The 26,456-nt window shown below is 47.1% G+C and overlaps 1 protein-coding gene across 1 annotated transcript in view; it reads right to left on the reverse strand.

The window, feature by feature from the left end:
• Positions 1-1,299: 1,299 nt before the first annotated feature.
• Positions 1,300-26,456, reverse strand: part of nsmfa (NMDA receptor synaptonuclear signaling and neuronal migration factor a) — a 47,258-nt gene continuing 22,101 nt past the window's right edge. Inside the window, exons 6-16 of the mRNA XM_061262108.1 lie at positions 26,128-26,196; positions 14,047-14,099; positions 13,181-13,270; positions 9,780-9,910; positions 9,237-9,320; positions 7,689-7,722; positions 7,496-7,566; positions 7,091-7,170; positions 6,771-6,873; positions 2,727-2,802; positions 1,300-1,397 (exon numbers count right to left, since the gene is read on the reverse strand). Coding sequence (XP_061118092.1) covers positions 1,300-1,397; positions 2,727-2,802; positions 6,771-6,873; positions 7,091-7,170; positions 7,496-7,566; positions 7,689-7,722; positions 9,237-9,320; positions 9,780-9,910; positions 13,181-13,270; positions 14,047-14,099; positions 26,128-26,196 — 889 coding nt within the window. The remainder of the gene's footprint in view (positions 1,398-2,726; positions 2,803-6,770; positions 6,874-7,090; positions 7,171-7,495; positions 7,567-7,688; positions 7,723-9,236; positions 9,321-9,779; positions 9,911-13,180; positions 13,271-14,046; positions 14,100-26,127; positions 26,197-26,456) is intronic.

The following is a 26,456-nucleotide window of genomic DNA, read 5'->3' on the forward strand; positions in this document are numbered from 1 at the left end:
CACACAGGCTACCACGGGCACAGGCAGACATGGCTAATCGATTGCCGCACAATTACAAACGGTAGGACTTTAGCGTGGGCAAGGCTGACAACACTCAATAGACAACACTGAAATGCCTGCCTACCGACACCACAAAACAGTACCTCACAATGCACAGAGGCGTCATGACACATTGTAGGACCTCACCCCGTGACCCATGGTGTCAAAAGTGGTAAAACACAAATCCACACATACACACACACATACACACACACACACATACCTGTAATGACCTGTTTCTGCCCATTCTTTCATCCTACAGCATCACGCCCAGAAATCTCTTAATTAATTAACAATGCTGAGATTTTACTGGGGTAGGACTTGACGGGTTGAAAGGGAGGTCAGTAAATGGCTAAAATCCTGAGTTATTCAAAAGAGAGTTATTCAATAGGAAACACCATGACAACATCAAAAATAAATATGACTATAGATATATCATTATCTGACACAGTATGTGTAGTATAGATATGTCGTTTGTTTTCCTAAGCTTATTTTCCGCTTCATGGAAATACAAACTAATAAACCCGGCCCCTAAGCGGGCCTGATTGACAGTAGAGTCCTGATGAGAGATGGAGTCTCTGTCCCTTCCACTCGGTCCTCGCTGTGACCGACTCTCCCGCCAAAAATGAGTCCTCCCTTCCTCTTCTTCTTCTTCTTTTTCTTCCTCAAACCTTCCTCGTCTCCTTCCATCCTTCTCCGAAAGTGTTTTTTCTTTTTTTTATTCCCGAACCCGCAACTTCGCTCCTCTAGTCTCCAGTAAAGAAAGGAAAGCAAAGGTGGGACGGTGGATCATGTGATGGGAGAGATGACACTGTGTCTCCGGCGGCCATCCATCTGAGGCCCACTCTGTTTGACCCCTGCCCCCCACACTTGATCCCTTCCCCCACGCCCCACACTCGATCCCTGCCCCCATGCCCCAAACTCGATCCCTTCCCCCACCCCACACTCGATCCCTGCCCCCCCCACCCTACACTCGATCCCTGCCCCCCCGCCCCACACTCGATCCCTGCCCCCACGCCCCACACTCAATCCCTGCCCCCACGCCCCACACCCAATCCCTACCCCTATGCCCCAAACTCGATCCCTGCCCCCCCCTCCACATCCCACCCCCCATGTCATCTTCATGTACGGAGCGTCTCCGATGACGGCCTTCAGGACAAGATGCGGGGGGGGGGGGGGGCTCGACTCGTCGCTATGGGCTACGGGGAGGTGAAGGGCCAGGGCGGGGCGGGGCCGGGCTGGGGCCAGGGCGGGGCGGGGTCACACCAGGTCGTCGAAATCGAAGAGTTTGGAATGCTGGCGAGTCTTCCACAGGCGGAAGAGCCGAAAGTCGAAGTACATCTCTATCATCTCTTTACCTGGAACGAGGGAAGACGGGGAGAAGAGAAAAGAGAAGAATGAATCGTCCGATCCCGCAGCGACTGACTCCGCTCTCGGCCACACATAAGCACGGCCTTGTTGCTGCCGGCCGGCTGAGTCACACGGTCTGAGAGGCCGGGTCCTCAGCAGAATGCCCTGTGCAGGTATGCGTTCTACCACAGGCTGTTATCTGTGATTCACAGTCGATCTCTCTAACTAAGCCTCGTGCTAAGACTGTTGGGGCCGTTGGAATTTAGACCTCATCAAAGTTGGATCAGGGAATTACACAGGGGATGCCAATAAGAAGACAGAATGTGAGAGAGAGTGTGTGTGTGTGTGAGAGAGAGTGTGTGTGAGAGAGAGTGTGCGTGTGAGAGAGAAGGCAGAGAAGGGGAGAGAGGATTAAAAAAAAAACCTTATTTAATATGACTATTAATATTAAACAAACGGCATTCCAAATAAAATGATCACATCATATCCCACCCAAAGGAGCAACCCCCACCCCCACTCCACCCACACCAAAACCAGAAGCCAAAAAGAAACAAGGAAACAAACAGAAAAACGAATAAATAAAAAAGGCACTCATTCCTCGCTCAACGCATAATCAGTAATTTTTCAACACACACTCTGCAGAGTACTCCATAACTGGACCATTTGTCTCTGAATTCCATTAAAATTATTATTCAGTTTGTAAAAGGAAAATAACTCACTAATTTTAACTGAGCAATGATCAGCACTATAAGAAAAGCAGTGCATGGAGAGAGAGAGAGAGAGAGAAAGAGAGAGAGAGGGTGAGTGAGAGAGAGGGTGAGTGAGAGAGAGAGGGAGAGAGTGAGAAGAGAGATAGAGAGGGTGAGAGAGAGAGAGAGAGGGAGAGAGAGAGATAGAGAGGGTGAGAGAGAGAGAGAGGGAGAGAGAGAGAGAAAAGAAGACAGGAAGGCTCAGCTGTGGTAATGTGATTTTAATACCAGTGCGCAATTCAATCATCTGATCAATACCAGGGTGCTGTGAGACTCATCTGTGAAGATGCTCTGTGACTGTGTGTGTGTGTGTGTGTGTGTGTGTGTGTGTGTGAATTCTGAATGCATGTACATGTTTGTATGTGTGGAGTGTGTATATACAGCTTGTATATGTGTGGCATGGTATATTTGTGTGTGTGTGTGTTTATGAATATTGTGTGTATGTGTGTGAGCACGTTTGTGCGTGTGCATGTGCATGTTCGTGTGTGTGTGTGAGCGTGTGAGTGTGAGTGTGTGTGTGTGTGTGTGAGTGAGTGTGTGTGTGTGTGTGAGTGTGTGTGTGTGTGTGTGTGTGTGTGATTCTCTCACCCTGCGCAGACAGCTCCAGTGGGGACTCGAATGTGACGGACGACGGTCTCATCAGATTCTTCAGCTTCTGGAACAGCTGTTGAGGAACGATAAGCCAGACCTCACTTAATCACAGCCCTGCGCTCCACCCCCCCCCCCCCCCCCGGCCTGCACACAGCCGCAAGCCCAGACTCACTGTCCACATCCCCAATAAAGCACACACCCCGCAGAGACACACCAAAACGGTGGTACTCTTTTCAGACCTCACAGGGCGATACAGCAGAGCTCTCAGAAGGGATATTCAACCGACAGCCCAGGGGCCAGATTGAGCCCAAAACAGACACACGCGGAAAATAAGTGTTATTCAGCTAACCAGTCTGCATCCGACAATGTCAGCACACCTCCGACCAGTAACAGAATTCTTTTTTAAATAACTGTACATATGTACTTTGCATCTACTTTGACGTATTTGTGGACTGTTTTATACATATACATAGGGCTGAAGAAAGGTCTTAGGCCCCAGCCAGGAGGTCACTGAAGAAGACCTTGTGGTCTTCCTGATGCTCACTTCATGCTAAAAATCAGAAGGAACACGACCATTCACCTAAGCTGTGACTACTGAGAGTGGATTTAAAAAAAACAATGTCTGTGAAGGCTTTCATTACTCCATAGACTTGTTTATTAATAATTCATCCTGCTGTTGAATATTTTAGCAACCTCTGGCGATGTTCGGTGACAGTGTTTAAAGAGAGCGCCTAATTGTCACACCGCGTTCAGATGTCACTAAAGAAATCCGGAAAACGGGAGACTGTACGGTCAGATCTGGGAGTGGAGCGAGGGTTCTATTTACAGTTTAGGCACGTTGCCATCGGCAACTGGAGTGAAATGCGCTAATGTTCCGGTGGACTGCAGAATTTATATTGAGAGGGAACAACAGGGGACCGTCATTGCAAGGCTGGATATAGCCACCGTGCTCTTTTAGTTTTTTTGTCCCTTATTCATGGAATTAAAAAACATACAGAAACGCCGCAGTCATACTGTATGTCACAGGCACTTTCAGGTGACAACGGCATTTGAAAAGCTTTTGCAGGTTTTCGAGTGCTCAAGGAAACAAAACATGAAGTCACATGGACGGTGAATATTGCTCAGAATATTTGTGGCATTTCTGCAGAATGTACCTGCTGTTTATAGGGATTTAAAGATTTTTAAATAAAGTACTTGGGCGAGTTCTGGTGTTTGACTGTGCTGCGGTGCCCTTGAACACGATTCACTGTTGTTGAAGAGCTGTTTCAGGCAGTGTCCACAAATTTAAATGGAAAGGCTGTAAAATGTGCTGCCTAGCGCAAATGAGCAGACGCTTGTCAGCATGTGTGTGTGTGTGTGTGTGTGTGTGTGTGTGTGTGTGTCTGAGCACGTAACTGTGTGTGTGTGTGTGTGTGTGTGTCTGAGCACGTAACTGTGTGTGTGTGTGTGTGTCTGAGCACGTAACTGTGTGTGTGTGTGTGTGTCTGAGCATGAAACTGTGTGTGTGTGCATGTGTGTGTGTGTGAGCACATAACTGTGTGTGTGTGTGTGTGTGTGTGTGTGTGTGTGTCTGAGCACGTACCTGTGTGTGTGTGTGTGTCTGAGCACGTAACTGTGTGTTTGTGTGTGTGCGTTAATTCCTTCTCCCCACAGATGTACATACACATGGTACATACAAACACAAAATGCCTACAGCCACTTATATAGATACACACACACACACACACACACACACACAATCTCAGGACTAAATATGCCCCAACACTGGTGCTTTGAATAAACAGACCCCAGTTATTGTACTGCAGGCACAGTTTGGGGGCTTCTGGGGTCCGGTTAAAGCACTGTTCCAGTCCCACAGTCTGGATGATGCACAGCTGACAGCCACTCATGGAGGCAGGGATTTAGTAGGAGGGGACAATCAGGTCTTATTGCCAACCAGTAATCACCCCCACCCCCCAGCTCTGCTCAATCAGGTGCCCACAAGGCTACACAGGAAGTGTCTGCGTGAGTGTCATCGTTCGGACAGGGGACTGCAAAGAAGCAGCAGCTAGACATGATGTGTTTTAGACGAATGCGTGCGCCCGTCTGCTCTCTCCCAGACGGACCAGGGAAGGAATACGACAGCAACGAAGGGCCGGTGAATACAGAGAAAAGAGAGAAACAGCATGAAAATGGACGGAGAGCGGTTGATGGATCGTGGGCTAATTTAATGCATTTATATGGGCACCTTCTCTCTGAGCACATCAAAGTGCTTTATGATGAAGGGGGAGGATCACATCAAACACAGTGTGGAGCGCCCATCTGGGGAACGACAAAGAACGGCCATTCTGGTGATGAAGGTCGGAGAGAAAGACAGAAAAAGAGACAGAGAGATAGGAAAAATGAGAGAGGAAAGAGAGAGAGAGACAGAAAGTATGTGAGAGAAATAAGAAACAGGAGAGGGAGAAAGAGAGGGGGGGGTATATTGGTACATAAAACAAAATAAACTATATGGTCCATTTCCAGTTTTATCTGTTTTCTACTAGATGTAGAATTGTATTTCTTTCTTTCTGTATGTTTATCGCAGTTGATGTGTTATTGCCTTATTGCATTGGCAAAGGAGGCATACCCTTGCCAAACAAATGAAGCTTATAAATGAACTGAATTTAAATGAGTGAGAGAGAACCCTGTGCAGTAGTCCGGTAACAGGTTGGAAAAGAGGGAGAGCAGTGGTGATTTAGCAGGTGACCAGGCCTGAGTTTGAGTTGGTGGAGTTAATGCAGTGGTGATTTAGCAGGTGACCAGGCCTGAGTTTGAGTTGGTGGAGTTAATGCAGTGGTGATTTAGCAGGTGACCAGGCCTGAGTTTGAGTTGGTGGAGTTAATGCAGTGGTGATTTAGCAGGTGACCAGGCCTGAGTTTGAGTTGGTGGAGTTAATGCAGTGGTGATTTAGCAGGTGACCAGGCCTGAGTTTGAGTTGGTGGAGTTAATGCAGTGGTGATTTAGCAGGTGACCAGGCCTGAGTTTGAGTTGGTGGAGTTAATGCAGTGGTGATTTAGCAGGTGACCAGGCCTGAGTTTGAGTTGGTGGAGTTAATGCAGTGGTGATTTAGCAGGTGACCAGGCCTGAGTTTGAGTTGGTTGAGTTAATGCAGTGGTGATTTAGCAGGTGACCAGGCCTGAGTTTGAGTTGGTGGAGTTAATGCAGTGGTGATTTAGCAGGTGACCAGGCCTGAGTTTGAGTTGGTGGAGTTAATGCAGTGGTGATTTAGCAGGTGACCAGGCCTGTTCTCCTGTTAGGAACCAGTGTCACAGGAGGGTGTGTGTGTTTCTGCCATGTGTGTGCGTGCGTGTGTGTCTGTGTGCGTGTATGTGTGTGTGTGTGTGTGTTTGAGCCCTTGTGTGTGTGTAGTGTGTTTGCACACAGGCATGTGTAAGTGTTTGTCTGTGTGTGTCTGTGAGTGTCTGTGTTTGTGCTCTTGTGTGTGTGTGTCTGTGTGCGTGTGTGTATGTGTCTGTGTACGTGTTTGTCTGTGTGTGTCTGTGAGTGTCTGTGTGCTTGTGTGTTTGTGCCTGTGTGTGTATGTGTCTGTGTGTGTGTGCGTGTGTGTGTGCATGCATATGGCCGTGTCTGCGCGTGCCCGCTTGCGCGTGCGTGTGTGTACGTGGTCGCGTGTGCATTTGTGAATGGTGTGTGTGAGTGATTATGGCCGTATTGTGTGTGCATTTGGACTGCAGATAAGAAGCCACAGTTTGAGGGAACACCACAGGAAGAGCAGGTGTGAAGCAGCAGGTCTTACGTGCTTATTTTCACATCCCCACACCTTCCTGCACTGAATGAGCACATGCTTCACTATCTGCCCAAACCCCCCAATGGCTGAGCAGTCTAGCCTCTAATGCACCGCTCCATTGAAACTGCAGTGTATAGAGCTCAAGGAGTGTGTTGCTCCCGTATAATTACAGGGTAATGACTGCAATGTGTTAGGGGTGTTAGGTGTGTGTAAGGAGTGTGTTAGGACTGCGATAGGAGTGTGTTAGGTGTGCATTAGGAATGTGAAAGTACCTTCTCTCCATTAGGATTTCCCAGGACATAGCAGCCCATAATGTGGATGAGGTTGGGTTCTGGATTCACTTTACTCATGAACCTGCTGAGTCTCCTCCAAAACCTACACAGACACACACACATACACACACACATACACACACACAAATGCATGCATGCACACACATACACATACATACACACACAAAAAAAGTGATGAGAGATAGAAATTAGCTGAGGTTATAACAGTGGTTATAACACAGCTGTAGATATAGCATGGTGGTAATTACAGTGTGCATGAAATGGTGTGATGGTCACTGTACAGTGGTAATGTCACTCACTGGCTCATGTCTTCTTCCTTCTCCACCTTGGCAAAAGTGGCCACCTTATTCTTCAGCAGATACAGGTGACCAGGTCCACCCTGAAGAACGGAGACATAGGTAAGGACAAACATACACACACACACGTACAAACACACAAAGACTCTCTTACACACACACACACACACACACACACACGCAAAGACTCTCACAGACACACACACACGCAAACACTCTCACAGACACACGCAAACACTCATATACACACGAACAGACACACGCACAACAGACACAGCCATGGCAACTGACATTCACCAGTGCTTTACGCTAATGGTTAGTATGCATAGAGAATTGGGTGTGTGCATGCATTTGTGCGTGTGTGTTTCTGCGCTTGCACTAATGATTGCAGAGTGGCCCCTTTCCCACCTGACAGAAAATGAGCATTTTCCAGATCTTGCAGCCTCTCCTGTAGGCAGTGAGCTTCTTATCAATCTCCTCTGTGAGCGAAAAAGAGAGCGAGAAAGAAAGAGAGAGAAAAAGAGAAAGCGTAAGAGGTAGAAAGCTCCCCAGCCACAGAAAGGGCCTTTTTCAAAACAGGGTGGTGCAACCACCAACCTACCGAGGATGTCATCAAAGGTGGCGTGTTCGTGGTCCTGGACAGCATGGAGGAAGACAAAACAACATCAGCTTCACTACAGTAACTTCAGCTTCACACAAAACAACATCAGCTTCACTACAGTAACTTCAGCTTCACACAAAATAACATCAACTTCACTACAGTAACTTCAGCTTCACACAAAATAACATCAACTTCACTACAGTAACTTCAGCTTCACACAAAACAACATCAGCTTCACTACAGTAACTTCAGCTTCACACAAAACAACATCAGCTTCACTACAGTAACTTCAGCTTCACACAAAACAACATCAGCTTCACTACAGTAACTTCAGCTTCACACAAAACAACATCAGCTTCACTACAGTAACTTCAGCTTCACACAAAACAACATCAGCTTCACTACAGTAACTTCAGCTTCACACAAAACAACATCAGCTTCACTACAGTAACTTCAGCTTCACACAAAATAACATCAGCTTCACTACAGTAACTTCAGCTTCACACAAAATAACATCAGCTTCACTACAGTAATTCAGCTTCACTACAGTAACTTCAGCTTCACACAAAATAACATCAGCGTCACTACAGTAATTCAGCTTCACTACAGTAACTTCAGCTTCATCAGGAATAATCTCATCTTTATCAAGAATTACCTGATTATCACCATTAATAACCGCACTTTCTTACTTTCGTCAAGAATAATCTCAGTTCCACCAGGAATAACCTCATCTTCACCAGGAATATTATCAGCTTCACTAGTACTGACAGGAACATCACCATTAATAACCTTACCTACAGCAAGAATAGTCTCAGCTTCACTGGGAATAATCTAATCTTCAGCAGGAACAATCCCAGTTTCAGCGGTAATTAACCTCAACTTCTCTAGGAATAACCCTCTCACTTTCACCAGGAATAATCTCATCTGACAGAGAAGATGGCAGAAGCAGAGATAAAGTCTGACCTTCAGTTCAGCCAGAGTGCAGTATTCTGTAAGTATGTATGTATGTGTGGGTGTGCGTGCGTGCATGTGTGTGTGTGGGGGGGGGGGAGGTGTATGTGTATGGTTGGGGTGTGGTTCTTACAGTATGTAGGTTATAGCATGGTTGTATATGGTTGTATAAAGGTTAGGGTCTGGTTGTGTGTTGGTCACAGTTTGGCCACATGATGTGGTTTGGTAGTATTCAGGAATTTAGGATATGATATGACTGCACATAGGTAGGGGTGTAGTTGTTGAAGGGTTAACATGTTGTTGGCCATATTACTATTCTTCATTATTATTCTCCAGCAGGCATACTCTTTCCGCAGAAATAAACACCCTTATAATTGGATTGGAGTGGAGCGACTGGATTGCCTCCTTACTACAAGCCAAGGGTGGAGTTTTCCTTCTCAAACATCATCGTGCATCTGCACATGTGTGACCGCACATGAGTCTGCTTGGTGAAATATACATCAGGTGGTGTTGTGTATAGGTTACAGTGAGGTTGTATACATGTGGGACCTTGGTTAGCTCCGTTATTATGTATGCGATTATTGTCAGAAGACTCACATATAATATTGGGATGATGGAGGGGTCGTCTCTGCGGATGATGTTGGGAATGTACTCTGCCTTCGGGACCTTGGAGGAGATGAGCTGAGAGAGAGAGATAGAGAGGGAGAAAGAGAGGGAGAGAGAGAAAGAGAGAGAGGAGAGAGAGCAAGAGAGAGAAAGAGAGAGAAAGAGAGAGAGAGGGGGACAGAGAGAGGAGAGAGAGAGGGGAGAGAGAGCGAGAGAGAGAGGAGAAAGAGAAAGGGAGAAAGAGACAGAGAGAAAGAGAGTGAGAGAGTGAGAGAGAGGAAAGAGAGAGGGGAGAGGGAGAGCATCAGGGAAGCAGGATTAAGGTACTGAGAAAGAAGATTTGATTTTACTGCAATACTGGCTATCGCTAGCTCTAGTGATGTTTGGCTAGATTGGTTAAATGCACCTTCTGTAAATTGCTCTGGCTGAAAGCTTCTGTCGGATCACTAAACTGTAAATTGCACATTGGGATGAGTGCATAGCTGTCTCACTGTCACTGTTCCGGGTAGAGGAGCCGTCTGCGGAGCGCCTCACCATGATTTTAGGGGGGATGAAGTCGTCCCCCTCGCTGGCCGCTCTCTCCAGCTCTTTCTCCTCCTCCCAGTCCAAAGTGTCATCACAGACCGCCTCATCCAGAGTGCCACAGGACGCCTGCAGGTCCCCGCCTATCACAGCCAGGGAGAGCCACACAGAGGGAGGGGTCAGCAAGAAAAGGGGCGGGTGCAGGAAACAGAGGGAGGTGTCAGCATGGAAAGGGGCGGGGCAGGAGACAGAGGGAGGTGTCAGCATGGAAAGGGGCGGGGCAGGAGACAGAGGGAGGGGTCAGCATGGAAAGGGCCGGGGCAGGAGACAGAGGGAGGGGTCAGCATGGAAAGGGGCGGGGCAGGAGACAGAGGGAGGGGTCAGCATGGAAAGGGGCGGGGCAGGAGACAGAGGGAGGTGTCAGCATGGAAAGGGGCGGGGCAGGAGACAGAGGGAGGGGTCAGCATGGAAAGGGGCGGGGCAGGAGACAGAGGGAGGTGTCAGCATGGAAATGGGTGGGGCAGAGGAAAGAGGGAGGGGTCAACAATAGTGCCGAATAGTGAGACAAGAGGGAGGAGTCAGTTAAGGAGAGGGAGGGACCATAAGCCCATACCATAAAAGAGGAGAGGGGCCATATACAGTGGACAGAGGGATTAGCTAGTGAATAATGGAGAAGAAAGGGTTGTGTGTACAGAATAAAACCAGGGAAAGGGAGAATCACAGGTGTGGAGGAGAAAGGGAAGAGACCGTTAAGAGAGAACAAGTTGAGGCAGAATTCAAACTACAAGCAGAAACAAATGGGTTGCTACTACAGAGAGAAGAGAGAAACAGTGATATAAGGAGGAATAGAAGACAAAAAGACCTGTCTCCTCTAGAACATTACCCACAATGCACCAGTAACACAGCAACATCAGAAACACAGGCGCCAGATGGAAATGAGAAACACAAACACGTCACAAACACTGACACAAATTAACGTACATGCACATGCTTGCACATACATACACCCACACATAGAAGCACACTAACACACAAATGATAACACACACTGCAGCAACAGATACTCAGAGAAAGAAATTGTACATAAATACACACGCACAAACATGCTAACACACACACTCTAACATACACTGCAGGGACAGATATTCACAGAGAGAGCAAGTGTACATACATACATACATACATACAATACATACACAAACATGCTAACACACACACTCTAACATACACTGCAGGGACAGATATTCACAGAGAGAGCAACTGTACATACATATATACATACACACAATACATACACAAACATGCTAAAACACACACACTAACGCACTGCAGGAACAGATACTCACAGAGATAGCAGGCGTGCATACATACACACGCACAAACACACAAACATACACTAACATACACTGCATCAACAGATATTCACAGAGAGAGCAGGTGTGCATACATACACACGCACAAACACGCAAACATACACACACTAACACACACACACACACACACACACACACACTAACACACACTGCAGGGACAGATACTCACAGAGCGTCACAGAGTCAGGGACAGACACACAGTCAGAAGGAGACAGACGGACAGGGTCAGAGTCACTCAGTCTTTGTAGTACTGAGCTTCATAGAGACCCTATCGTTTGTGTGTGTGTGTGTATGTATGTGTGTGTGTGTGTGTGCGTGTGTGTACACTGTATGTGTTTGTGTGCGTGGGTGTGTTTGGGTTTATTTGTGTGCATGTTTGTGTGTGTGCGTATGAGTTTGTGCATGTGTGTGGGTGTGTGTACATGCGTGGTATATGTGCGTGCGTGCGTGTTTGAGTGTGTGCGTGCATATTTGGCCGTGTGTCTGTGTGTGTGTGTGTGTGTGTGTGACACTGTATGTGTACAGTATATGTGTTTGTGTGAGATTGTATGTGTGTTTGTGCATGTGCATTTTGGCATGTGTGTAAGATTGTGTGTGTGTTTGTGTGTGTATGTGTGAATTCTGGTGTACGTGAGTGTGTATGTGTGTGTGAGACTGTGTGTGTGCGTGTGTGACACTATGTGCGTGTGTTTGTGTGTGTGAGACTGTATGTGTGTGTGTGAATGTGTGTGTATGTGAGACTGTGAGACTGTGTGTGTATGTGATTCTGTGTGTGTGTGTGTGACTGTGCATCTGTGAGACTGTGTATATGTGATTGTGTGTGTGTATATGCGTGTGAGACTGTGTGTGTGTGTGTGAGTGTGTGTATGTGATTGTGTGTGTGTGTGTGGGGGGGGGGGGGGTGTGAGTGTGTGTATGTGATTGTGTGTGTGTGTGTGTGTGTGTATGTGTGAATTCTGGTGTATGTGAGTGTGTATGTGTGTGTGAGACTGTGTGTGTGCGTGTGTGAGACTGTGTGTGTGCGTGTGTGACACTATGTGCGTGTGTTTGTGTGTGTGAGACTGTATGTGTGTGTGTGTGTGTGTGTGTGTGTGACTGTGCATCTGTGAGACTGTGTATATGTGATTGTGTGTGTGTATATGCGTGTGAGACTGTGTGTGTGTGTGTGTGTGTGTGAGTGTGTGTATGTGATTGTGTGTGTGTGTGTGGGGGGGGGGGGGGTGTGTGAGTGTGTGTATGTGATTGTGTGTGTGTGTGTGTGTGTGAGAGAGAGACTGTGAGTGTGTGTGTGCATGTGTGTGTGTGTGCATGTGAGTGTGTGTATGTGATTGTGTGTGTGTGTGTGAGAGAGAGAGACTGTGAGTGTGTGTGTGTGTGTGTGTATGTGTGTGCGTGTGAGACTGTGTGTGTGTGTGCGTGTGAGACTGTGTGTGTGTGTATGTGATTGTGTGTGTGTGTGTGCGTGTGAGACTGTGTGTGTGCATGTGATTGTGTGTGTTTGTGTGTGAGATAGAGAGACTGTGTGTGTGTGTGTGAGAGAGAGTGTATATGTGTGTGTGTGTGTGTGACACTGTGCGTGTGTGTGTGCGTGTGAGACTGTGTGTGTGTGTGTGAGACTGTGTGTGTGTGTGTATGTGATTGTGTGTGTGTGTGAGATAGAGAGACTGTGTGTGTGTGTGTGTGAGAGTGTGTGTGTGTGTGCGTGTGAGACTGTGTGTGTGTGTGTGCTTGTGAGACTGTGTGTGTGTGTGTGTGCGCATGTGAAACTGTGTGTGTGTGCGTGTGAGACTGTGTGTGTATGTGATTGTGTGTGTGTGAGATAGAGAGACTGTGTGTGTGTGTGTGTGTGTGAGAGAGAGTGTGTGTGTGTTAGACTGTGTGTGTGTATGTGATTGTGTGTGTGTGCGCGTGTGAGACTGTGTGTGTGTGTGTGTGTGCGTGTGAGACTGTGTGTGAGACTGTGTGTGCGTGTGAGACTGTGTGTGTGTGTGTGTGTGTGTGTGCGTGTGAGACTGTGTGTGTGTGTGTGTGTGGACTCACTGTCTCTGCAGTCATGTGGAGAGTCAGGCTTGACGGGGGTAGGGTCACTCCATGAGCGGCTGAAACTCTTCCCTCTGCGCTCTGCAAACGCTGGTGGGGGGAGGGTAGGGGGAGAGAGTGTCACACACACACACACACACGCAGCCAGAAAGGGACTCACACATACTGATCCTGTGAACACACACACACACACACACACACACACAGCCAGAAAGGGACTCACACACACTGATCCTGCGAACACACACACACACACACACACACACAGCCAGAAAGGGACTCACACACACTGATACTGCACAAGCACACACACACACACACACATAGCCAGAAAGGGACTCACACACACTGATCCTGCGAACACACACACACACACACAGAATGAGAGGCAGCTTTTCCTGGGGAGCAGGGAGACGAAAGAGCACCGCATGCTCAGTGCCACACTTTGGGGATCTCCATTGAGACACACAGCAGAGCAGGTACTCACACCCTGCTGTGTCTCTGCTTCTTCTCCACCTTCCACAAGGTCCAGCACACACACACGCCCACACACACTCTCACACACACACTCACACACACACACACACACACACACTCACACACTCACACACACACACTAACACACACACACACACACACACACACTCTCTCACACACACACACACACACACACAGGCATACACACATATGTGCACACACACAGACAGGCATACACACATATGTGCACACACACGCACACACACACACACATGCTAGCATGCAGGACACGGAGAACCACACCACGGATGGGGTGGAACACAGAGGCGCAGCCACGGGGCATAGCCAGGCACGCCTCACACACGCGCGTGCGGTCCAGTCTGACTCACTCTGCGCTTTGATCCTGCGACTGCCCACCATTCTCAGGTGCTTCCGGAAGTTTCTGCCATGTGGGGACAAAAGCAAGGCAGAAAGAGAGGGAGAAAGGAGGGAGATGGCAAACAAACAAGGGGAGAAGAGGGGATGGAGAGAAAGAAATGTTAAGTTTTATTTGCACAGGACAGTCGGTTTGAAAATAGCTAAACTGAACTGGGCAACATCTGTACCGTGAAGACGAGTGTTTGAAGTTACAAAGCTGTACCGTGCTCTTGTCGTTCTCTCTGTCTCTCTTTTTTATTTGGGGCCATGGTTTACAGATGTACGTTGTCTTTTTTTAATTTTGAGTTTGGGCAAACAAAACTGTTCACAAGAAGGAATGAATTCCAAAACAGGGCGCGTCTGCATGTGTAGAAATTGGAGTATTGATGGTGGGGTTTGTGTGGCGGATGAAGGAGGTTGTGAGAGAGCGGGTTGTGTGTGTTTGTGTGTGGGGGTGAGGTGATTAAATTTGAGCACTGATGCGTAACTAGGAAACTTCTTTTACAGTTTTTTACAATTGTATTCACACTTGTCTCAATACCATGTCCTCTTTTTCAAAACTCTTCACACAGTGGGCTTTTGAAACACGCACCTGAGCACATCAGTTAACTTTTGGTGCAAAATGCACTTCAACCACCAAAACACTTAATATTTCACCCAAAATGACTCATGCTGCCATAACTATAGCATATGCTTTCTCCCATAAGACTACTTTGTCACTCAATGTTCAATGAACTACAAAACACAAACAGCTTGGAGCATTGCTAAATACATATATTATGTGTTTCCCTTTCCTCTATTTTTGCATCCACAAATATTTCAAGCCAAGCAGCTAAAGAAACTTTTGATCTGTTGGTTTGCCTCTCACAATAGATGTCATGACTGAGTGTGGTAAATTTACAGTAAACTGTAAATGAATGAAAGTTTTACTATATTGGAAACCCAGAATAACATGTTTTACTGTGTAATGTAAAACAATATATGATAAAGAAACAAATCACAAAAGCAACAGTATTCTTCAGAGGGTTTACAGTATTTTGACGTTTGTTCTCACAGTGCAATATACTGTAATTCAGAAAAGAAAAATACAATACAATCAATTACTCAAAATACATTACAATCAATAACAAATACATCCCAAAAACTAATATTTTCACTATATACAGTAATTTGCACATATATTGTCTGCCTATCAGTATCAAAAGTCTACTGTTGGCCTGGTCCATCCATCCTGTTCTATGGCATTTGGCCATAGATTTTCATCAACATCACTCCGAATGTTATCTCTTGCTATACACCGAGGAAAACATCTTTTTGCGTGCCTTATCCAGCCCTGGATGTGTTCCACTGTTATGTCCATACACCCAGCAGCCATTGCATCTAGAAGTGACATCTGTTCATGTGGGTGGTGGTCCTAGGCCTTCACATATACCTTCATAAACTTCATATTGGTACCTGAGTTCCTTGACACCCTCAGAGTTCCTGTCAAAGGGGACAGTGTACAACTGTTTCATCCTGATCTGATGTTTCTGTAGCACTCTTGAAATGGTTGTAGTGCTTACACTGTCAATGCTTGGAAATATGTTCTTGTCTGCGATTATGTTGTTGCGTATTTCTCTTAGCCTGATGCTGTTGTTGACAATGCCCATCCCAACTATTGTATCATCCTGTTGAGAAACATTATTCCCCTTCCCCCTGTGTGACTGTGTGAGGTAACCGCTGGGTCCTGTAGTGAGTCAAAGACAAATGTGCTCTGATACATCTGCTTTTTCTGGAGACTTCTCAAATCACAGTACTGCTGTAATATACACATCAATTGAACTCCTTCAGTCAGAATGCTGTAAATACTGTATAGTACCTGTTGGTTTGCCTGAAAATCCTCACTATTGAAGCCACTGTGGATCTAGGCATGTTTGGTTGAACCCTCAACCTGCTTCCCTCAGGGGCAGACCATGATTTACCACATGATCAATGACTGTGGCTCTGATTTCATCAGACACAACTGTCCTTGCTCTTCCACGATGTTTTCTTCCTCTACCTCTGGCTGCACCCATTTTCCCCACCAAGGCTAAAGAATGCAAATGCCAATCCAAAGGTGGCCCCTTTTGTATATGTGGTAATGGGGCACAAACAACAAACACCTGGGTAGGTTGTTCACTGAAATGACAGCCAGGTGTTTCAGCAGTACATATACAGCAGTAATAATAGAAAAATCTCTTCAGTGACAACTACATCTATATTTACCCTATATACATGCACATTTCAATGCAAGTATGATCACTTTTGTATAGATGGTGATCTGTCTTTCGTATTTCAAGCATATAGTTTCATTTATCTGCCAAAATACAGCATATTTCCTTCCACAATGATCAGAATTTTATTGGGTTTTGAACCGAAAGTTAACTGTTTTGAACAGAGTATCTAAATGTCTGCAAAATTTGCTGTATTTGTACAAACTTTTGCTGGTAGTGAACACTGACTGAGAGAGGTATTCATGAATTTTGGAAGAAGTGGTGATTGAATGCCTTTAGTATGAAAGCAATGCAAAAATATCCACAGTTTAGTTCATATCGTCTAATGATATGGTGAATGTGTTAAGTGTTTTGAAAAAGTGGACATGGTATTGAGACAAGTGTGAAAACGATTGTAAAAAACTGTAAGATGTAAGATCACAAATATGTGAATAGACTGTAAAGCAATAGAGTTGCATTACAACACAAACTGAATTAATTTTGAAAACAAAAAAAAACATTTTAAAAAACCCAACTCTTCAAAGGGTTATGTTCTATAGGGGATATTTTCAATTAATGGTATGAATTTGAAAAAGGACTGAAGCGAAACAAGACTGACGTCAATGTCCACCCGACCTCCAGCGATCAGTACGGGGGACGCTGAAATGAAACTGCCCTTCGATGGCCGCCGTCAGCACCAGGACACCCTTGGACACGACCCTCACTGCATCAATGATCAATAAGGCCCTCACATCCCCACTGTCTGTCACAGGAGGCCATGAGAGAGCGTGCTACCAGGATTTACCACTGGGAAACCAATTAGGAGTCATGTATGCAGCAGGTCAGGCTAATGAAAGATCAGTGTCACTATGGAGCAGGTACTACTCACACACCCGCATATAGAAATATATGCATAGACACACACAAATACAGACACACACACACACACACACACACATACACACACACACACACACACATACACACACACACACACACACACACACACACATACACACACACACACACACACACACACACACACACATACATACACACACACATATACACACACACACACACACACACACACATACACATACATACACACACACACACACACACACATACACACACACACACACACATACACACACACACACACACATACACACACACACATACACACACACACACACACACACACACACACATACATACACACACACCCACACATACACACACACACACACACACACCACACACACACACACACACACACACACATACAAAAGGGTATAGGGTATACAACATTTAAAATAATGATTTCTAAAAAATAATAAAGAAACAAGAGTGGTATCTAAATATTTTGCTTCAGTAATGTCCACATCAGGAAAATGAAGAGTTGTGGGCCAGTCTAAATCGATGGATCTGTTTCATAGCAGAAAAATCTCAGGCCTCTCAGGCTATGATGTCAGCTTTTCACACTTTTCGTCTCCAATTATTTTCCAGCCATTCAAATTTCTTTGCGCTAAATCCATGTTTTCTGTGGTTCTGTGGCATGTATTATTTTAGCAAAGGAAAATAACTTCAGTTTTCCTTCAACTGGACTTTCACTTCGCTGCTAGTACCCAGGATGCCCTGAAATCTGACCACTCCCACTTCCTGTTAGCACAAGGCCATCATGCTACTGCACCTGCTGTACATACACTTATCCCCATGGCAACACATCCATGTCATGAGCAGGTGGTGATTAGCTCATCTGAGCGCTGAGCATCTGTATTCCTGTTCTCGGTTGACTGTAATGGTCTTCGGACCATTTTTAGGTTTCGGTAGGGTTCAGAACAAGGCTTTCTGCCATATAATGTTTACAGCATGCAGAGTAGTTAACGAGCAGACTCAGACTCAAGTCTTGTCAAATGGAAGGGTCTGTATCTGGATAATTTTGCACATATGATGCACTGTTTCACATCCAGCTGTTAATCAACAGTCTCTTCATCATAAGGCATGCTTGAAAAATCGAAACCAAGGAATAAAAACTTAATTATATATATTTTAAAAATGCAGCTTTCTGTGATTGTACAGATTCTCTGCCGCTTCTATGCTGGTCTGTACTACCTCACTGCTCCTGCTCGACCTCCTCCTTGCTCCTCCTGCTCACTGCTCCTCTTCCTCCTCACTGCTCTTCCTCCTCCACCTCCTCCTCACTGCTCTTGCTCGACCTCCTCCCTGCTCCTCCTGCTCACTGCTCCTCTTCCTCCTCCACCTCCTCCTCACTGCTCCCATCTCCTGAGCTTCAATGAATGATCAGCGCCTGCCGTACCACCTCACATCCTTCAGCTCTCCTTCTCCCCACTCTCTCCATCTCTCTTTTACCCCACTCTCTCCACCTCTCCCCCACCCCACTCTCTCCACCTCTCTTTTACCCCACTCTCTCCACCTCTCCCCCACCCCACTCTCTCCATCTCTTTTACCCCACTCTCTCCACCTCTCCCCCACCCCACTCTCTCCATCTCTTTTACCCCACTCTGTCCACCTCTCCCCCACCCCACTCTCTCCATCTCTCCCCCACCCCACTCTCTCCACCTCTCCCCCACCCCACTCTCTCCACCTCTCCCCCACCCCACTCTCTCCATCTCTCCCCCACCCCACTCTCTCTATCTCTCTTTTACCCCACTCTCTCCACCTCTCCCCCACCCCACTCTCTCTATCTCTTTTACCCCACTCTCTCCACCTCTCCCCCACCCCACTCTCTCCATCTCTCCCCCACCCCACTCTCTCCATCTCTCTTTTACCCCACTCTCTCCACCTCTCCCCGACCCCACTCTCTCCATCTCTTTTACCCCACTCTCTCCACCTCTCCCCCACCCCACTCTGTCCATCTCTCCCCCACCCCACTCTCTCCACCTCTCCCCCACCCCACTCTCTCCATCTCTCCCCCACCCCACTCTCTCCATCTCTCTTTTACCCCACTCTCTCCATCTCTCCCCCACCCCACTCTCTCCACCTCTCCCCCACCCCACTCTCTCCACCTCTCCCCCACCCCACTCTCTCCATCTCTCCCCCACCCCACTCTCTCCATCTCTCTTTTACCCCACTCTCTCCACCTCTCCCCCACCCCACTCTCTCCACCTCTCCCCCACCCCACTCTCTCCATCTCTCCCCCACCCCACTCTCTCCACCTCTCCCCCACCCCACTCTCTCCATCTCTCCTTCTCCCCACTCTCTCCACCTCTCTCCCACCCCACTCTCTCCACCTCTCCCCCACCCCACCCTCTCCATCTCTCCCCCACCCCACTCTCTCCATCTCTCTTTTACCCCACTCTCTCCATCTCTCCCCACCACACTCTCTCCATCTCTCTTTTACCCCACTCTCTCCATCTCTCTTTTACCCCACTCTCTCCATCTCTCCTTTACCCCACCCCACTCTCTCCATCTCTCCTTTACCCCACCCCACTCTCTCCATCTCTCCTTTACCCCACGCTACTCTCTCCATCTCTCCCCCACCCTACTCTCTCCATCTCTCCTTCACCCCACTCTCTCCATCTCTCCTTTACCCCACTCTCTCCATCTCTCCCCCACCCCACTCCTGTTTGTTTTCAGAGGTTATGTCATTCATGTGTCACATTAATCATGTGAGGGGCTGTGGAAGGGATGTTTTTCTATCTGTACTCTATAATATTTTTATAATGATCCCATAAGGATGGGTTGAGATATCTCTCCTTTCCTCTCTCTCTCTCTCTCTCTCTCTCTCTCTCTCTCTCTGCAGGGGGTATGCAACAGTGCCTCTGTCTTTCTCTGTCTCTCTCTCTTTGTTTCTCTCCCTCTCTCTCACTGCAGGGGGTATGCAACAGTGCCTCTGACATTCTCTGTCTCTCTCTCTCTCTCTCTCTCTCTCTCTCTCCACACAGCTGGATGTGTCTTCCCTCCGATATCCCAGGCAACCACGCGTTTAATGACGGCAGTAAGGTCGGACATCTGCGGCACGTGGGCGGGAGATGTGTGGGTGGGAGAGAACGCAGGGGATTCCTGTAATTACCTCACACAAACGCTGACCTCAGAGGAGGACCCCTGCGATTACCTCACACAAACGCTGACCTCAGAGGAGGACCCCTGCGATTACCTCACACAAACGCTGACCTCAGAGGAGGACCCCTGCGATTACCTCACACAAACGCTGACCTGGGAGGAGGACCCCTGCGATTACCTCACACAAACGCTGACCTCGGAGGAGGACCCCTGTGATTACCTCACACAAACGCTGACCTCGGAGGAGGACCCCTGTGATTACCTCACACAAACGCTGACCTGGGAGGAGGACCCCTGTGATTACCTCACACAAACGCTGACCTGGGAGGAGGGAAAGAGGCTGGAAAGGCGGAACCGTTTGTGCGACGGAACTACAGCGGGGCGGGCGGGATCGGGAAGCGTGAACCGCGCGGTGTTATCCGCTCCGCACGCGCTCAGAGCTCCGCGCTTCCCGCTTCCCGCCGTGCTCCGCAGCGTGGCTCCGCGTTCCACACTGATGCCACTGATTACCCTCCACCGCCCCCGCTTCCCAGAGCAGAAAGACGCCCCGCAGGGCCACGAACCCACGTTTCAATAACCGCACTGAAAAACGTCCTCGGGCTTCTGTTTACACAGGTTTTTTCCGAATCACTTCATGACTGAACCGATTAAACTGAAATGGAACTGACCCCAAAACTCTGACTCCAAGTGTTTACACCATAAACTACGGATGAAGTTCACACAACATGCATCCACCCGCTGAAAAGCCTTGAATTTGCAATTACAGCTATTCACTGTCTTTTCAAAAGATTTTTCTTCTGTCTGTTTAATTCAACTCCCTGTTTTGCTCCAATACCAATTATTACTAGGAACATTAGCACAAGTGTTTGTGCAGTAATGCTGCATCTGGTTTACCAATGCAGTCACTGAATGCTAACTGCTTTGTCTGTTGTAATAACATCTATTGTGTTTTTGAGCTGGTTGTTGGCCTGGATATTGGTTTTATACTTCTCACCATTTCTTGCCCATAATTTTTAATGTTTTTAATACATCATTGGCCTGTTGTTGCACTATCGATTCAAGAATGCACATGAGCGGCCTGTAGTGTAGTGGTTAAGGTGCATGACTGGGACCCCCAAGGTCGGTGGTTTCATCCCCGGTGTAGCCACAATAAGATCCTCACAGCCGTTGGGCCCTTGAGCAAGGCCCTTAACCCCGCATTGCTCCAGGGGAGGATTGTCTCCTGCTGACACGCTGTCTCCCCGGGGGACTGGAAACCTCCCGCCTCTGGGTGGCATTACAGGTAACTGTGCGTCACCCTGCCCATCATTTTGTTTGGCGTAATGACACCACTGTAAAGTCAGTGTGCCAAATTCATGAATATAAGTGCTGATTAATGGCATCGGTTTAAAATGCACGCACCGCATTGGAAAAGATATCAAACACCGACACGATAATAGAATAGGCCTATAGAATTGTCTAATTAAGGCAGAACATATTGTAAATCACATGTAGTTGAAAATATATTCTGTAATATATGTCTGGTGTATGTTGAGATACATGTATTTCTCATTTTTTGTTATGTCTAATTTATTTCTTTCGCAAATATCTTTTAAATATCTTTTTTTTTCCATATGCAACAGTAGTGGTGTGTCTGACTGGGTATGAAAATATCACTCAAGGGTCCAGCTGTCTGAAACCAATTTGTAAGAGAATAACTATGACAGGCAGTCTATGACTGTGTGCCATGCGAAAAGCACTTCTGTGAGTCTCTTTGGGTACAAGCAGCTGCCAGAGGACTAGATTTCCTATTGTAAATCTTGTTATTAGTCTGAGGCCGTGCCTGCCTTCACCCTGGGAAAGTGGAACTGCATTGTTATACGTTTGTTTTCACCATATTACTGTCAGTCACTGCAGTGGCCATAGGCTAGTATACGGATTACTGAATATTTTGGAAATGAATTGTGAACACTGGAAAGGGTCTGGGCTAAATTCACAACCTGGCTCTCTCTATACTGCCATCGAATTATTCCCCAATTAAACTGGCTAAAATGATTCCGTCCCTGTCCTCCTCAGCTGATGTGTGGAGAATGTTCTGGTGCAAAATGGCTGCCGTGCATTGCCCGGGTGGGTGCTGCACATCGGTGGTGATTGAGGAGAGCCCCCCCCCTCCCCCATTCTTGTAAAGCGCTTTGTGTGTGAGAATGAAGAACAGTAGGGCAGCCTGTAGCGTAGTGGTTAAGGGACATGACTGGGATCCACGAGGTCGGCGGTTCGATCCCCGGTGTGGCCACAATAAGATCCGCACAGCCATTGGGCCCTTGAACAAGGCCCTTAACCCTGCATTAACCCAGGGGAGGATTGTCTCCTGCTTAGACTAATCAGCTGTACGTCGCTCTGGATAAGAGCATCTGCCAAATGCCATTAATGTAATGTAATGTAATGAGAAAATAGACATATACATAAAAATAGAATTATCCTTTTCTGTGAATTCAGCAATATTATGGAACAGTTCACTGCGAAAATGAGCCTCACATGAAAACTCATCTGTTTAAGATTTGTTTTTATTTACAATAAATTTCCCTTTCATCTCTTGTATCTTTTAGCTTTTGTAATCAGGGCTCAGACCAACAGTTTCTCAATGTGATTTTGCTGTATAAATAATAATAATAATAATAATTATTATTTATTAACCTTTATTTATACAGCGAAATCACATTGAGAAATTGTTGGTCTGAGCCCTGATTACAAAAGCTAAAAGATACAAGAGATGAAAGGGAATATTAAAATCTCATAGACAAGAAGGACCACCTTCAGACGCAGCACACAGCGATGTCTACGGCACCTATCTCCAGTGCTGAAACAAGTGGATCGATGATCTTCACGGTGGAAGTAGCTACGTGTCTATATATCACATCAATGCGTTTGGACAGCTCGTTTCATTGTGTGAAAGGCTCTCCATAATACAGTGTATTGTATTATTTATTGTTTATTTATTTATTACCATTACCATTCAAAGACATTATTGTTTAAACCAGGCCTCGCCTCTGACACAGGGGGCTGAAGAGAGGCTGATGCAATTTCCCTTTTGTAAAAGTTTCCAGTACGACGTGTTCACATTAAATAATAATAAATCACAGCTAACCATATTCTTAGTCTGACCTCTCCCAGCTCCCAGACAAACGAGAACTGAACTACGGAAATGTGAATTTTTATGGACGATATGTTCTGATTGGGGGAGAGTCGGGTGGCACTTCTGCTTGCAATCAGACCCAATCGAGTGTTACAGGAGCTGATGGACAGCGTGAGCAGGATGGCGAGAGCTCCAGGTTCAAAAAGCCGGGGTAATAAATTTGATATCGGCCGCCCCTGCCAGCCAAGATGAATATTTCACCTTCGTTGGCCCTTTGGGGGTTCTGACCCCCGTTATCTCGAGCCGGTCCGACAGAGCTGGGGGTAATTAGCGGGAGCAAAAGCCACGCACAGGTGCGCACCCCCTGTACATCAGCGGACAGGTCAGGGGGACCCCTCTGAACCCGCTGGAGAATAATTCACCCCAATTTAAAAATGCCACAGAATGATGACTTTCATCTGGAGTGACGACTGGGAGAATGAAAGGTGGAATGACATAGGAGGGATTGCACAGCCATTCAGACGTAGGGGATGATTGGGTGACCGGATTACAGTCAGTCTTTCTGGGAACTGAACCAACACACACCCCTAATATTCTCCAATGCTTGACAGGATCTTTAATGACCCTGTCAGGACCTCAGTTTGAAGACTCATTTCGTAGACCGGAACCTTCCACGCTGCTTACAGAACAGCAGTCCCATCACTGTGCTTGGGGCACTGGATTCCTGGTTGGTCCAGAATGACTGTCAAAACCCACCAAAGGCTTTTCTAGCCACAAGACGGCTCTCCCAGAACATCTCCCATCCGATAGTACTATCCAAGCCCAGCCCAGCCCTGCTTAGCTTGGGCAGACTGATGTGAGCAGGTTGCAGTAGGATGCTAAGGAACTAAGTCTTGCTCGCTTGCCACTGTGAGCACTGCAGTCAGCAGTACAGCTGCAGGCACAGAGTGCTCTTGGGCTGTTAAATTGTGTGTTGCTAATGGTGGTCATAGCTCTGTACAAAGTTTGGCGTTGTACCAAATTATCAGAGCTCTACACTGCATACACACACTGAACACAGTCACACTATACAGAACCCTACAGTCACTGCATATGTGCACACTGAACACAGTATAGAAACCTATCACTGCATAAACACACACTGAAAACAGTCACACTGTATAGAACCCTACAGTCACTGCACAAACACAATCACACTGTATAGAACTCTACAGTCACTGCATAAACACAGTCACGCTGTATAGAACCCTACAGTCACTGTACAGACACAATCACACTGTATAGAACCCTACAGTCACTGCATAAACACAGTCACACTGTATAGAAGCCTACAGTCACTGCACAAACACAATCACACTGTATAGAACTCTACAGTCACTGCACAGACACAATCACACTGTATGGAATAATTCAGTCACTTCACAGTGGCCCAGTGAACACAGCTGCACTGTACAGAACTGTAAAGTCGCAGTGAATTCACACACAGATGGCGTAGAGTCCACAGACAGGCTCAGATTTATGTTAAAAAAGCCGTCTGCACACCGTGTGCTGAGGGAATGAGGCACTGTCCTGCCCTCACTTCAATCACATTCACACTCAATCACATTCACACACGCTCAATCACATTCACACACACTCACATTCACACTCACACAATCATATTCACACTCACTCACTCACATTCACACTCACACAATCACATTCACACTCACTCAATCACATTCACACTCACACAATCACATTCACACTCACTCACTCACATTCACACACGCTCAATCACATTCACATTCACTCAATCACACTCACTTCAATCACATTCACACTCACTCACATTCACACACGCTCAATCACATTCACACTCACTCACATTCACACTCACTCAATCACATTCACACACGCTCAATCACATTCACACTCACTCAATCACATTCACACACGCTCAATCACATTCACACTCACTCAATCACATTCACACTCACTCAATCACATTCACACAAGCTCAATCAGCACCACTCTTACCCAGAGCCGCCATTACACCCACTCTTACCCAGAGCCGCTCGCAGACAGCCATTACAGCACCTGCTACAAGGCTAGACCAACTACCACCATAGATTTAACCACTGCAAATCAAACCGCCCTTATACAGGTCAGTCAGCCTGCGTCAACATCACAGGCGCCCAGAAACATCCAGAACACGAGTGGAGTTCCACGACACACGCAGAGGGGCACAGTCGATACGAGGAGGGGCTTTTCTCACAAGCTAATTCACACTACTGACAAACATCCACACAACCCCGAACCGCCAGTGCAACCTGTGGGAAGTGCAGACTCATTTGCACGAGTAGCACGTGCCGATGTGCATATCAGTGCATTTAGGGCAGTGGTCCTCACTCCTGGTCCTGCAGAGCCGCAGGGTGTGGCTGGTTTTTGTTTTTGTTTTAATATCAGCAACCAATTCAGACCCAAGAAACCGGGTGAGGTGAGTTAACTGCGTAATTAACTGCTTTCATTGATTACGTACTGAGTAATGAAAGCCAGCACACACTGTGGCCCTCTGGGAGTGAGGAGAACTTAGTTGACTCAGTATGTTGTATCTCGGGAGGGGGGGGGTGTAGATTTCGGGTGTGTGGCCAAAGTGGGGGTGACACATAAACAGGAAAAAGGGCAGCAGGGGGGGGTACCTCTGGATCATGGCTGCAGACTCTCCCTCTCTCTTTCTCCTTTTTCTCTCTGCATTGCCCCGGAAAGCCCTGCTGGGACGCGCAACAATATTAACGTGCGTGGGTCAGGGGTCAGGGGTCAGAGGTCAGGGGTCAGGGGTCGGGCAGGAGCTGAGAGCCACGTTAGCACTGGTGGGGATGAGAATGCACAGTCATAGAGGACTGGCCTTTGTTAGTATGGGGGGGGGTTAGTGCTCAGGGTGGGGGTGAGTATCATTGATCAATCGCTAACGGAGCGAACAGGTATCGAGCACGCCCGCAGCCAAGCCCACCAATCAGGAACCCAGCAT

Source organism: Conger conger, chromosome 12 (genome assembly GCF_963514075.1).
Source record: "Conger conger chromosome 12, fConCon1.1, whole genome shotgun sequence".
NCBI classification, from domain to species: domain Eukaryota; kingdom Metazoa; phylum Chordata; class Actinopteri; order Anguilliformes; family Congridae; genus Conger; species Conger conger.